Source organism: Chiloscyllium plagiosum, unplaced genomic scaffold (genome assembly GCF_037043375.1).
Source record: "Chiloscyllium plagiosum isolate Xiang-an unplaced genomic scaffold, Cpla_swu_hap1 HiC_scaffold_3, whole genome shotgun sequence".
NCBI classification, from domain to species: domain Eukaryota; kingdom Metazoa; phylum Chordata; class Chondrichthyes; order Orectolobiformes; family Hemiscylliidae; genus Chiloscyllium; species Chiloscyllium plagiosum.
This window is the reverse complement of record NW_028270141.1, coordinates 8,654,030-8,669,432: the sequence shown is the minus strand read 5'-3', so window position 1 is coordinate 8,669,432 and position 15,403 is coordinate 8,654,030. Positions and strand designations below refer to the sequence as shown.

Here is a 15,403-nt window from a genome sequence, read left to right as displayed (position 1 = left end):
AATGGAACATAGTGGGGGGGGGAGAGAGAAATGGAACATAGTGGGGGAGAGAGAGAAATGGAACATTGTGGGAGAGGGAAAGAGAGAAATGGAGTATAGTGGAGGGGGAGAGAGAACTGGAACATGGGGGGGAGAGAGAGAACTGGAACGTAGTGGGGTGGGAGAGAGAGAAATGGAACATGGGGGGAGAAAGTGAGAAAGGGAACATAGTGGGGGAGGGAGAGAGAGAATTGGAACATAGTGGGAGAGGGAGAGAGAAATGGAACAGTGGGGGCGGGGAAGAGAAATGGAACATTGTGGGGAAGAGAGAAATGGAACATATTTGGGGGGGAGAGAGAAATGGAACATAGTGGGGTGGGAGATGTGAGAAATGGAACGTAGTGGGGGAGGATGGTAGAAAGCGAGAAAGGGAGCATAGTGGGGGAGAAAGCGAGAAATGGAATATTGGGGGAGGGAGAGAGAAGTGGAACTTTATGGGGATGAGAGAAAATAAAATGGAACAGTGGGTGGGAGAAATTGAGAAATGGAACTTTGGGGGAGAGAGAAATAAAACATGTGGTAGGGTGAGAGAGAATGTGTGAAATGGAGCATAGGGAGAGGGTGGGGGAGAGTGAAATGAGGCAGAGAGAGAAAAATAAGTTTAGGAGGGAGGGAGCAATGGGATAGGGTAGACAAACGGTGAGGTTGGACAGCAGGGGAAGGAGAGAGAGAAATAGGGCACAGGAACTGGGCAATGGTATGGGACAGAGAGCTTGAATAGGATCTGACGGGAGGGAGAGATGGGACAGAGAAAGTGAATGAGAAATGGAATAGGAGGGAGGGAGAAATGGGACAGAAGAGGAATGTGACAGAAGTAGTTTGGGGAGACAAAGTGAGTGAAATGAATTGGAAGAATGGATGGAGGGAAAAAAATAGAGGTCAGGGATAGAGTGTATTAGAAAGAGTAAAGTGGGACCAGGAGAAACAGGGAGCAAACAAAGATCGCAATCTGCAGCAGGAAATGGCCATTCAGCCCTCAAGGCATTTGCTAAAATCATGACCGATCTGATTGCAGCTCCTACATTCCCAAATATCCCGTTCCCTTTGTTTCTTCTGATGGTCAGGTACCTAGATTAGAGTGGTGCTGGAAAAGCACAGCAGGTCAGGCAGCAACAGAGAAGCAGGAAAATTGACTTTTCAGGCAGGCCTCCATTCCTGATGAAGGACTTTTGCCCGAAACATCAATTTTCCTGTTCCTCGTATGCTGCCTGACCTGCTGTGCTTTTCCAGCACCACTCTAATCTTGACTCTGGTTTCCAGCATCTGCAGTCCTCACTTTTGCCTGGTCAGGTATCTATCCAAGTCATCTTTAAAGTTATCTAACCGCCCAACCTCCATTGCTCTTGGAAAAGTGATATCTCTTGGTAAGCAAATATCCTCTGGAAAAAAAAATCTCACTTTCTTCTTAAATGGAAACCCCTTATTTTGAAACTGTCTTTCTTCCTTCTAATCTGTCTCTCTCAAGGGAAATATCTCTCAGTCCCTTTGGGATGCATGATGTTTCAGTCAGAACATTTCTCATCCTTCTAAACAGGAATGGATGCAGGCCCTGTCTTTCCAGTCTTCTGTATAAGATAACTCCTTCATCCTGGGAATAGAACATAGAACATAGAAGAATACAGCGCAGTACAGGCCCTTGGGCCCTCGATGTTGCGCCAATCCAAGCCCACCTAAACTACACTAACCCACTATCCTCCATATACCTATCCAATGCCCTCTTAAATGCCCATAAAGAGGGAGAGTCCACCACTGTTACTGGCAGGGCATTCCATGAACTAACGACTCGCTGAGTGAAGAACCTACCCCTAACATCAGTCCTATATCTACCCCCCCTTAATTTAAAGCTATGCCCCCTTGTAATACCCGACTCAATACGCGGGAAAAGGTTCATACTGTCGACCCTATCTAACCCCCTAATCATCTTTTACACCTCAATCAAGTCACCCCTAAACCTTCTTTTCTCTAGTGAAAACAGCCCCAAGTGCCTCAGTCTTTCCTCATACGATTTTCCTTCCATACCAGGCAACATCCTGGTAAACCTCCTCTGCACCCGTTCCAATGCCTCCACATCCTTCCTATAGTATGGCGACCAAAACTGCACACAATATTCCAGATGCGGCCGTACCAGAGTCTTATACAACTGCATCATGACCTCAGGACTCCGGAACTCAATTCCTCTACCAATAAAAGCCAGTACGCCATATGCCTTCCTCACCGCACTATTTACCTGGGTGGCAACTTTCAGAGATCTGTGTACATGGACACCAAGATCCCTCTGCTCATCCACACTACCAAGTATCCGACCATTAGCCCAGTACCCCATCTTTTTGTTATTCTTCCCAAAGTGAATCACCTCGCACTTAGCTACATTGAATTCCATCTGCCACCTTTCTGCCCAGCTCTGCAGCTTCTCTATATCCTGCTGTAACCTGCCACATGCTTCCTCACTGTCAACAACTCCTCCGACTTTCGTATCATCCGCAAACTTGCTCACCCAACCTTCTAACCCCTCTTCCAGGTCATTTATAAAAATGACAAACAGCAATGGTCCCAAAACAGATCCTTGTGGAACACCGCTAGTGACGGCACTCCATGAAGAAACTTTGCCATCAACTACTACCCTCTGTCTTCTTCCATCCAGCCAATTCCTAATCCAAACCTCCAACTCACCCTCAATGCCATATCTCCGTATTTTCTGCAGTAGCCTACCATGGGGAACCTTATCAAACGCCTTACTAAAATCCATATATACCACATCTACCGCTTTCCCCTCATCAACCTCCTTCGTCACCTTTTCAAAGAATTCAATAAGGTTTGTGAGGCACGACTTGCCCTTCACAAAACCATGCTGACTATCCTTGATCACATTATTCCTATCCAGATGTGCATAAATCCTATCCCTTACAATTCTCTCTAAGACTTTGCCCACAACAGAAGTGAGACTCACCGGCCTATAGTTACTAGGGCTATCCCTACTCCCCTTTTTGAACAAGGGAACCACATTTGCTATCCTCCAGTCTTCTGGGACTACTCCTGTAGACAAAGAGGACATAAAAATCAAGGCCAATGGCTCTGCAATCTCCTCCCTTGCTTCCCAGAGAATCCTAGGATAAATGCCATCAGGCCCAGGGGACTTATCTATTTTCACCTTTTCCAGGATTTCCAACACCTCTTCTCTACATACCTCAAAGCCATCCATTCTACTTATTTGTGCCTCAGTATTCTCATCGACAACAATGCCCTGTTCCTGAGTGAATACTGAAGAAAAGTATTCATTCAGTGTCTCCCCAATCTCTTCCGCCTCCACACGCAAAAATGAACTGTCTCTGAACTGCTTCAAATGAAATGATGTGCTTTCTTGAATAAAGCTACTAAAAACTGTACACTGTCCTCTAGAGGTGGGCCAAACAACACCCTGTACGATTGTGGCAAAGCATTGATCTTTTTATATTGTCATCCTTTTATGGTAAACAACAACATTCTTCCTGCCTGCCTAATCACTGACTGTACCTGATACCAAATTTGTCATCCATGTGTCAGAACATGAGGTACACAAGCTGTATACCTCAAGATTTGGAGGCACCGGCGTTGGACTGGGGTCTACAAAGTTAAAAATCACACAACACCAGGTTATAGTCCAACACCTTGACTTGGACGCACTAGCTTTCGGAGCACCTGATGAAGGAGCAGCGCTCCAAAATCTAGTACTTCCAAATAAACCTGTTTGACTATAACCTGATGTTATGTGTGATTTTTAACTTTATACTGTACCTCAAGAGTTTTGCTATTTCTGTCCATTGAAATAATGTGTTACTTTCCTATTCATCCTGCCAAAGTGGACAAGTTTACATTTACCCCATTTGTTAAAGATTTACCCACTCACTTAACCAATTAATATCCCTCTACAGACCAACCTCATTGCAACTTACTGTGCGTCGTAATTTTCTGTCATTAGAATCAGAAATGTAATGTGATTGAGGGAATTAAACAAGATGCATGAATAGCTAGATGGTGCTGTAAAACAAGGCAGCAAATGGGGATAATAATTCAGAGAAATTAAAATGGGCAAGTTAGAGATAAGATAGATGAAGATGTGTTTAGACATAGAGAGGATGAAAATATTGGTTTAATGACATAATAAGTGAGGGTCCAAGGGACGCATGTCAAATCCAGAAAATCACAGAAATCGGAACATGTTGGTTTAGAAGGCTATCTCACTCACAGAATGATAGGCCCCAGCAACTGTGGGCTGAAGCTTAGCCATCAGCTATGTTTATATTGCCAAGATGTCAGGAATCCTGTAGGGTATTGGTGCAGTTATTGTGTGCCCAAAATTCGTTGGATTCTGGAAACGTACCAGAGGATTGGCAAAGTGCGAATGTGTACCCCTGTTCAAAATGGGAAGGAGGCAAAAAGTGGGCAGCAGCAACCCAATTAGCTTAACATTTATTGTTGAAAAAGTATTGGAGTCAATTATTAAGGAAGTAATAGCAGAACGTTTCAAAAATTGTAATCGGTTTGAGCAGAATCAGCATGGCGTAATGCAAGGGAAATCATGTCTGACTAATTTATTTGAGATTTTCAAGGAAGTCTCAACGAGAGTAGATTGAGGGGAACCAGTAGATGTGTTTTATTTAGATTTGCAGAAGGTGTTGGACAAGGTACCTCACAAAAGGTTAAAACATAAGATAAGAACCCTTGTTGTTGGAGGCCAGACATGAACAGATGGGCAAGAAACAGTGATCAGGGATAAGGGGTTTTTTCTTCAGATTGGTGACCTCATTCCAGTGGGGTTCCACAGAAATCCATGTGAGGATTGTAACTGTTTACAGTATATATTAGTGACTTGGAGGAAGAAAGTGATGGTACTGGAACCAGATATGCAGAGAGCACAAAAATAGGTGGAAAGGCAGGTTATGAGAGGGATACAAGCAGTTTATAGGGAGATATTGAGAGGTTAAGTAAATGGGCAAAAAGTTTGCAAATGAAAGATGATCTGGGAAAAAGTGAAGGGAAGGGAAAGCAAAAGAACAGTATCAGTTAAATGGAGAAAACAGTGCAAGCCTTCAACACAAAGGGGCTCGGGGGACTTTTGAAACACAGAAAAGTAGCATCCAGGTCCAGCAGGTAATCAGGAAGGCGAATGGAATGTTGGCCCTTATTTCAAAGGGGTTGGAGTATGAGTAGGGGAAGTCTTACAGCAACTGTCCAAGGTGTTGGGGAGACCACATGCAAGGTACTGTGAACAGGTTTTATTCCCTTATTAAAGGAGGCAGTTCAGAGAAGGTTCATTAGCATGATCCCCAGGATGGATGGATTGTCTTATGAGCAAAGCAGGTTGGGAGTCTACTCACTGGAGTTTAAAAAATGAAAGGTGATCTAATTGAAATACCTAGAATTCTTAAGGAGTTTTACAGGGTAAATGCTGAGAGGATCTTACCCCTCATGGGTGAGTCTACAATCAGAGGGCATAGTTTCAGAATAAAGGGACACCAATTTAAGACTGGGATAGTCATAGGGATGTACAACACAGAAACAGATCCTTTGGTCCAACTCATCCATGCCAACAGGTATCCTAAATTAATCTAGTCCCATTTGCTAGCATTTGGCCCATATCCCTCTAAACTCTTCCTATTCATGTACCCATTTTAAATGCTGGCATTGTACCAGCCTCCACACTTCCTCTGGCAGCTCAGTCCATGCATGCACCACCCTCTGCATGAATAAGTTTGCCTTGACGATCCCTTTTAAATCTTTTGACTCTCACCTTAAACCTGTGTCTTTGTGATTGGGACTCCCCCACACCGGGGTAAAGACTTTATCTATTTCCCCTATCCATGTCCCTCATGATGTTATAAATCTCTGAAAGGTTACCCCTCAGCATCCGACTCTCCAGGGAAAGTAGCCCCAACCTTAACAGCCTCTCCCTATAACGCAAGCCCTCCAGCCCCAGCAAAACATCCTTGTAAATCTTTTCTGAACTCCTTCAAGTTTCATAACAGCTTTCTAGATGAGAATTTTTTTATCTCAGAGGTTTGAGATTTTTTGGAACTCCTTGCCACAGAGAGCTGTGGGGGCAGAGTCCTTGTGTACAGTTAAGCCTGAGGTGGACAGATGCTTAATCAGTCAGGGAATCCAGGGGTTACAGGGAAAGGAGATGAAAGTGGACAGGTGTTGGATCAGCCATGAACTTACTGAATGAGATAGTAGGCTTGAGGGGCCGAACAAGCTAGTCCTGTCCCTTTTTCTTATCGTGGTACTTTGTGAATTTGGCAAAGAAGCCACATGAATGCTTAAATCAACAGTGATGTAATTAAAATATACTTCAACTACTATATCCAGTGTAACATTTAGTGTTATTATTTTGACTTATAAACCTACATACCAATATAATTTATAATGTTCATATTTCTGACATTAATGTTGATGTCCATTGTATCATATTTAGAGCAAATTCTCAAAAGATGTAAAGCATCGTATTGTATTTTTGTAATGTTATCTGATACATACTACATCTTACGAAACAAGTTGCACAACGAGGGTGGTACAATTAATCTTGCATTGATTTGCCCTTCTGAAGGGCCATTGGGGATGCCAACAAATGCTGGCTTCGCCAGTGAAACTCATATTCTGTGAATGACTTTAAAAATCAGTTTTAAAGATGTAAAAATAATTCAATAGTTTAAAGAGCATTGTCAGCTTATTATTCACAACCACTACAGTGCAGATAGACATGTAGCATAAAGTATGTTCAAAAACAAATATAAATTAAAATAAACTAGTGATTACAAAAACAGTTGGGATATTAAATATTAGTGTTACATTTACTAATTAGGTATTAAAAAGTGAGTGATTCCAGAGGTTATGCACTGATCAGTGATTTTTTTAATTAACATGTGACAAATTGATTAGTATGGAGTTGAGGAGAAAGTGAGGTCTGCAGATGCTGGAGATCAGAGCTGAAAATGTGTTGCTGGAAAAGTGCAGCAGGTCAGGCAGCATCCAGGGAACAGGAGAATCGACGTTTCGGGCATAAGCCCTTTTTCAGGATTTCCTGAAGAAGAGCTTATGCCCGAAACGTCGATTTTCCTGTTCCCTGGATGCTGCCTGACCTGCTGCGCTTTTCCAGCAACACATTTTCAGCTAGTATGGAGTTGAGTCCAATATTACATGACAGCTTCAAACGAAAGCTTACATGATGTCAAGATATATTATTCAACATTAAGTTCATTTATAGTGTCAGAGGAACTAGCATAGCACAGACAAGATAGGTCAATTCAACCAATCCTCATTAAAATGGCAGACTCAATGTTTATTGAGCTCATAGATGTTTGAGAATAATCAGCAGATGTACCAAAAAAACACGGTCTGCAGCGTTCAGTGATGTATTAAGGAAAACAGTCAATAAAAATATAGGAGCAAAAAAAATGAAACTGAGATTTGAGGCAAATGAAGCTTAAAGTTGACTTGTGTTGTTCTCAGAGAATCATTTGCACATAAGTGGTCAAGTATAGCTCTTCATTCCTTGTGAGTATGTTACCTCAGTGTAATGAGGAGACAATGGGAACGATTTGGGGTTGGATGAGGTCAAAGTCTTAAAAACCTGAGGCCATGAATGGTTTTAAATGGAAGGCTGAAAAATATCACAGTGGAGAGTTTGGACTAGGAGCCAATGCAGGTCAGCGAGGGTGAGAATGTTTGACCTGCACTGTGATTGGATACATGTAACAGGGTTTTGCATGAGCTGAGATCTGTGGAGAATGGCAGGTCAGTTTTTGTAATCGTTGGTGGCAATTTTGGCATAGTTGGGGCTTTCAGTGGCAGATGCCTGAGGCAGGGTTGAAAATGGGTCGTCTTTATTATGAAGAATATGGGGTTGAAAGCTTGGGCCTTTGGATAGTTGACTTCCCAACATTGCAAACAGCATAGTTTGACTTGAGGTCATGACTGGGAAGGGAAACTGAATCATAGAGTCATAGAGATGTACAGCACGGAAACAGGCCCTTTGGTCCAACTCATCCATGCCGACCAGATATGCCAACCAAATCAATCCCATCCACTGCTGTGCCCTCATCAATCCTCTTTGTTACTTCTTCAAAAAACTCAGGTTTGTGAGACATGATTTCCCACGCACAAAGCCATGTTGACTACCCTTAATCAGTCCTTGCCTTTCAAATACATGTACATCCTGTCCCTTAGGATTCCCTCCAACCGATATCAGGCTCATTGGGCTATAGTTCCCTGGCTTGTCCTTACCACCTTTCTTAAACAGTGGCACCATGTTAGCCAACCTCCAGTCTTCTGGCACCTCACCTGTGACTATTGATGATACAAATATCTCAGCAAGGGGCCTAGCAATCACTTCCCTAGCTTCCCACAGAGTTCTAGGGTACACTAGATCAGGTTTCCTGAAGAAGGGCCTGTCCCCGAAACGTCGAATCTCCTGTTCCCTGGATGCTGCCTGACCTGCTGTGCTGTTCCAGCAATAAAGTTTCAACTACACTAGATCAGGTCCTGGGAATTTATCCACTCTTATGCATTTCAAGACATCCAGCACTTCCTCCTCTGTAATATGGACATTTTTCAAGGTGTCACCATCTATTTCCCTACATTCTATATCTTCCATGTCCTTTTCCACAGTAAATACTGATGCAAAATACTCATTTAGTATTATAGTCACTGGCCCCAAAGTGCTCCCCACAGACACCATCTGTTTCCCTACATTCTATGTCCTTTTCCACAGTAAGCACTGATGCAAAATACTTGTTTAGTATCTCCCCCATTCCCTGCAGCTCCATACAAATGCTGCCTTACTGATCTTTGAGGGGCCTTATTCACTCCCTAGTTACCCTTTTGTCCTTAATGTATTTGTAAAAACCCTTTGGATTCTCTTTAACTCTATTTGTCAAAGCTATTTCATGTCCCCTTTTTGCCCTCCTGATTTCCCTCTTAAGTATACTCCTACTGCCTTTATACTCTTCTAAGGATTCACTCGATCTCTCCTGTCTTTAACTGACATATGCTTCCTTCTTTTTCTTAACCAAACCCTCACTTTCTTTATTCATCCAGCATTCCCTATACCTACCAGCCTTTCATTTCACCCTAATAGGAATATACTTTCTCTGATTCTCGCTATCTCATTTTTGAAGGCTTCCCTTTTCCAGCCGTCCCTTTACCTGCAAACATTTGCCCCCAATCAGCTTTTGAAAGTTCTTGCCTAATACTGTTAAAATTAGCCTTCCTCCAATTTAGAACTTCAACTTTTAGATCTGGTCTATCCTTTTCCATCACCATTTTAAAACTAATAGAATTATAGTCACTGGCCCCAAAGTGCTCCCCCACTGACACCTCAGTCACCTGCACTGCCTTATTTCCTAAGAGTAAGTCAAGTTTTACACCTTCTCTAGTAGGTACATCCACATACTGAATCAGAAAATTTTCTTGTACACATTTAACAAATTCCTCTCCATCTAAACCCATAACACTATGGTAGTCCCAGTCTATGTTTGGAAAGTTAAAATCCCCTATTATTCTTATGTATAACTGAAATCTCCTTACAAATTTGTTTTTCAATTTCCTGCTAACTGTTAGAGGGTCTATAATACAATTACAAGGTGATCATCCCTTTCTTATTTCTCAGTTCCACCCAAATAGCCTCCGTGGATGTATTTCCAGAATATCCTCCCTCAGTACAGTTGTAACGGTATCGATTATCAAAAACGCCACTCACCCTCTTCTCTTGCCTCCCTTTCTATCCCTCCTGTAGCATTTGAATCCTGGAACATTAAGCTGCCAGTCCTGCCCATCCTGAGCCATGTTTCTGTAATTGCTATGCTATCCCAGCCCCATGTCCCTAACCATGCCCTGAGTTCATCTACCTCCCCTATTAGGCCTGTTGCATTGAAATAAATGCAATTTAATTTATCAGTTCTACCTTGTTTTCTGCTTTGTCCCTGCCTACCCTGATTGTTTGACTCACTTCTTTTCTCAACTGTACAAGTCTCAGATTGATCTCTTTCCTCACTATCTCCCTGGTCCCACCCTTCCACCTTACTAGTTAACATACTGGCAGGGAGATTTAAATCAGGAGGATATAAAGTGGTGAAGATGATGGCGTAAGAACAAAATCTGCTGGAAAACAAAACTCAGCAGGTCAGGCAGTATCTGTGAAGAGAAGCAGTGTTTACGTTTCAAGTCGATGATCTGTTCTCAAAAGTTTTAGGAGTATTCTGATAAAAGGTCATTGACTGGAACTATCAACTTGAGTGGAATCCGGTCAGCCCCTGAATGTCAGCTTTAGCAAGAAATTTGGGAAAATCGAGTGAGGCCCTTCTCAACAGGCAGACCAAAATGTGACATTTTCCAACCGGCTCAAAATTCTCACCTTTCTTCAGGAAGGGCTAATGCCCGAAACATCGATTCTCCTGTTCCCTAGATGCTGCCTGACCTGCTGCGCTTCTCCAGCAACACATTTCCATCTCTGATCTCCAGCATATGCAGACCTCATTTTCTCTTCAAAATTCTCACCAGTGAGTGTAGGGAAGTCTATCATTGAGGAATATGATGCTTTATCACCCTTATTATTCCTTAATTGTGCTTCCCTTTCCCTCCAACTTCAAATTTCCAAGATGAAAGTCCAAGTGGTACTTGGCACTTTAAGGTTGGCACTGATTCCTCTGGACTGGCATCTTGGATACCCAGCACGAGCATCTCGGGGCATGCTACCTGGGCAGTGACCATGTGCATTCCATGCCCACGGACCGTGAACCTGCAGGACACAAAAGAGTGAAAGCATTGTGACCAAGGAATACAAGTTGTGGCCTCCTAACATGGCCTTCATATTTAATCTATTAAGAACGTGGCATAAAAATGCATAATGTTGCTTACTTGGATTTTATTCATTCACGGGATGAGGGCGTCACTGGCTAGGCAGCATTTATTGTCCATCTCTTATTGCCCAGAGGGCAGTTGGGAGTCAACCCCATTGCTGTGGGTCTGGAATCACATGTAGGCCAGACCAGGTGAGGATGGCAGATTTCCTTCCTTAAAGGGCATTAGTGAATCGAATGGGTTTTTCCAACAATTAGCAATGGATTTATAGTAGTCGTTAGATTCTTAATTCCAGATATTTATTGAATTCAAATTCCACCATCTGCCGCGGTGGGATTTGAACCGAGCTCCCCAGAACACTACCTGGGTTTCTGGATTAACAGTCCAGTGATTATACCCCTCGTGCCAGCAACTCCACTGGAAAATGTTGGCTGGGCATTGACTTTTCAGCATGAGAAGCCTCTGTTCTTGCTGGAAAGGGTAATAATCCTATCCCAATAGGGGATGAGAAGATAAATACCTGGTACCTCTCCATCTGTCCTGGCTCTTTCAATGTTATTCTGGTCTGCTTTCTCCTGGAATAATGCAGAGACAAGGATTGAGTAAGATGTAAGTGGGTGATATGATTGATTGTGTTGGTGTGGGTGGAGGAAAGGTGGTAAAGGTTCTGGGTGAGAGAAGGCAGCAGAGAGAGCATCCAGGGTTAGTCGTGTCGGGGGAATGAGGGTGAGTGAGGGAATATGTTGTGTTCAATAGTGAGAGGGGCAGAGCGTAAACCTTGGTGACCAGTAATAGAAGGGATTGAGGGAATGAGCGTCCGTTATCTAAAGGACAACAGTTTGACAGAACGTAGCAGGTCGTTTTGTACTGCTGGACATGTTGCCAGGCTGTAGATACTCCACACTAACTCACATAGCACCCTCGGACCAGGCTGGCACTGTTTGTCTGCTCGACCTGGGGAACAAGAACATTCCTTCTCTTCACCACCTCATCCACCAGGACCTCCTGTCTCTTGGTCTAAACTACCTCCTTAATCTCTAACTTCCTCGGTGCAGCATTTACATCTGAAGAACATGTTGGCATTACTTGACAAATTTCAAAGAGCAAGTTCCGAAGATCATGAGTTTTTATGACGGTGTGTTGTAATTTAAAACTCGATTGTTCCATAAATTTGCAAATAATTAACAAAACTAGAAGCAGTAACTTGATTTCCATTTGGACCACCCTCAGGTTTTGCACTGAAACTTGAAGGACTCAGTTCACATTTAATCAGATCTTGGAGACATAAGTGTCACGTTCAAGTCAAACTCCACAGACCTGATACCTTTCTAAACCTATCAATACTTGTCACTTTGGATTGCATAACACGCTGTAGGTTTAACTAAAGAAGCTGTACCTAAGTATCTTGTACCTAAGATGGTGCTGTAAGTGTTGATGTATAAACCTTTCACTGAACTCATTGAGTATACGTGACAAAAAAGCTAATCCTAATGTGCTGTTAGAAATTTCTTGAGGGGCACGAGGATTCTTTCCAGGGAGACAATAGCGTCTAATTTGTCCCTGTCCGAGCAATCTTCACCTGAAGTTTTCTTTGGGTAAGTGTTTGCCAGTATTCTAGCATATATTGATGAAATAGTTGTCTGTATTGTACAGAAGAAAGTAAGATGCATCATTACATCTGGGGCAGCACGGTGGCTCAGTGGTTAGCACTGCTGCCTCACAGCACCAGGGATCTGGGTTCAATCCCACCCTCAGGTGACTGTCTGTGTGGCATTTGCACGTTCTCCCTGTGTCTGTGTGGGTTTCCTCCGGGTGCTCCGGTTTCCTCCCACAGTCCAAAGATGTGCAGGTCAGGTGAATTGGCTGTGCTAAAGAACCCATAGTGTCAAGTGATGTGCAGGCTAGGTGGATTAGCCATGGGAAATGCAGGGTTACAGGGATGGGAGGTGGTGGCTCTGGGTGGGATGCTCTTCAGAGGGTCACTGTGGACTCAATGGGCCAAATGGCCAGCTTCTACACTGAAGGAAATCACTCCTTAGTCTGAGTAGAATTGGGAGCATTCATCCATGATTATCACTTGGAGTGTTCTAAATCAGTGTTCATGAGAGAAACATTGTAGCAGTTTACTGTGTTAAAGGTGCTGTTTAAATGCACATTATTGTTGTTAAAGGAGATCTGGGAATATTTTGTCATTCATAGCGATAGCTTTCATTTCCCATTTACTTCACCACAGATTTCTGACAGCCTCCTGCTTTTGTTTCTTTTTCCTGTGTGCCACTAGAGAAGGGTTTTAAATGACACTTAACCAAACCCTCTCCCAATGAGTGACCCAGATTGAAGGCTTGAAAATTGTTGGGACTCCTCATTGCAGGCTGCAGGGTGGTCAGGGCCTGTTAGAGTGGGAGCACAGCTTTTATAACCTGGTCAGCATCTACTCCATCAGCGCTCCCAATCCCAAAACATCACCTCGACTTTGAACCCACTTGGGGAAGCACTGGTTTAAAAACACCAGTACAGCAGACGAAAACTACATTTTCAGATAGAGTCATAGAGCTATACAGCATAAAAACAGACTATTTGGTCCAACTTCCATGCCAAGCAGATATCCTAAACTAATCTAGTCACATTTGCCAGCACTTAGCCTCCATATCCCTCTAAACCTATTCAGTTACACATCCAGATGCCTTTTAAATGTTGTAATTATATCAGCTTCCACCACTTCCTCTGGAAGCTCATTCCATGCGTGCACCACCTTCTGCATGAAAAACTTACCCTTAGGTGTCTTTTAAATCTTTCAGGTCTCACCTTAAATCTTTCAGGTCTCACCTTAAACCTTTCAGGTCTCACCTTAAACCTTTCAGGTCTCACCTTAAACCTTTCAGGTCTCACCTTAAATCTTTCAGGTCTCACCTTAAACCTTTCAGGTCTCACCTTAAACCTATGCCCTCCAGGTTTGGACTCCCCCATCCTGCAAAAAAGACCTTGACTTTTCACCCTATTACATGCCCCTCATGATTTTATAAACTTCGATAATGTCACCCCTTCATGTCCTGGAATGAGTGGATAATGGACAGGGATCGATGTTGCAGGGGTGGAATGGGAAGGGAATATATATGCAAGCAGGAAGAGCTGCTCGCTGCATTGTTCCTGTAATGGAATGGAGTGCCACCTGCGATAGGGTTCCAGGACCTGGGGAAACCTGTGACTATTTTCAATCTTTAATGGATTAGCAATTGGTAATAACCAGCCATCATTAGGTAAAGTGTGGACCATATAACAGTCAAGAAAGGAAGTGGTGTGTACCACATGCATTTTAGTTAAGCACAACAGGGGGAGAGAAACTTTCACATTTTATTCCCATTTTAAGTTCATGAGAGTGTCATGGCCTGTTGGGTAGCCTAGAATGCGAAATTCATAACGGTAAGGAAATTGGAGGGAAAAGAACTTGATGGGAATTCACACTGAAGCAAATTAATGGCTTAACATTGTTGTAGTTGTCATGGTATTGTATGTGGTACAGGAAATGGTTGTCTCAGTTTGAGTTTCACTGAATGAAGGGCTGTCTAATCAAGGCAAGCTCTGAACCAGAGCTCAGGCTAATGTGTTCCTATCCATCTTGCAGACTAGTTTAAAAAAATATTATCGCGATTGAGGAAGGCTGCACTCTATTCACAAGTGCTAAGCTTTTATATTGAGAGGAATTTCAAAATTTCTTTTAATTGATTTTTAAATTAAACATTGATGGTTTTAATTTTTTTAGAACAGTTTGCAATTATGTTCACATTTGTGTGTTACAAAATGGCTTGCTCATTTATTCAAATTCATAGTACTCATATCTCTTTTCTTAAAAAAACTAAATTTGTTTAATCACACATTTACCTGGTTAAACATTTGATTGATTTAGTTTTGTCACATTTACCTAAATACAGTGAATAGTTTTGGAATGCAAGTTCATAGATCTGTGAAAGTGGAGTTGCAGGTAGATGGGATAGTGAAGAAGGCATTTGGTAAGCTTTCCCTTAGTCAGATCATCAAGTATAGGAGTTGGGAGGTCATGTTGCAGCTGTATGGGACGTTGGTTAGGCCACTTTTGAAATATTGTGTGCAATTCTTGTCTCGCTCCTATCGGAATGACGTTGTGAAACTTGAAAGGCTTCAGAAAAGTTTTAAAGGATGTTGCAAGGGTTGGAGGGTTTGAGCTATAGGGAGAGGCTGAGTAGGCCTGAGCTGTTTTCCCTTGAGTGTTAGAGGTTGAGGGGTGACCTTATAGAAGTTTATAAAATCATGAGGGGCGTGGATAGGGTAAATAGACAAGGTCTTTGCCCTGGGGTTTGGAAGTCCAGATCTAGAGGGTGTAGGGTTAGGGTGAGAGGAGAAAAATGTAAAAGGGGCCTAAAGAGCAACTTTTTCTTGCAGAGTGTGGTACGTGTATGGAATGAGCTGCCAGAGGAAGTGGTGGAGGCTGGTACAATTACAATATTTAAAAGGCATCTGGATGGGTATATGACAAGGAAAAGTACAGAGGGATATGGGC

At 42.7% G+C, this 15,403-nt stretch overlaps 1 protein-coding gene across 5 annotated transcripts in view; it reads left to right on the top strand.

Moving 5' to 3' along the window:
- The first annotated feature begins 1,217 nt into the window (after positions 1–1,217).
- Positions 1,218–15,403, top strand: part of ldah (lipid droplet associated hydrolase) — a 272,745-nt gene continuing 258,559 nt past the window's right edge. For 3 of the 5 annotated variants that reach the window (XM_087977367.1, XM_087977362.1, XM_087977374.1), the window contains exon 1: positions 1,218–1,403. In XM_087977367.1, the coding sequence (XP_087833493.1) occupies positions 1,241–1,403 (163 nt within the window). In that variant the 5' untranslated portion in view covers positions 1,218–1,240. Of the gene's footprint in view, positions 1,404–12,250; positions 12,465–15,403 lie in introns of those variants that run through there. The other 2 variants (XM_087977379.1, XM_087977369.1) reach the window with 2 other exon arrangements.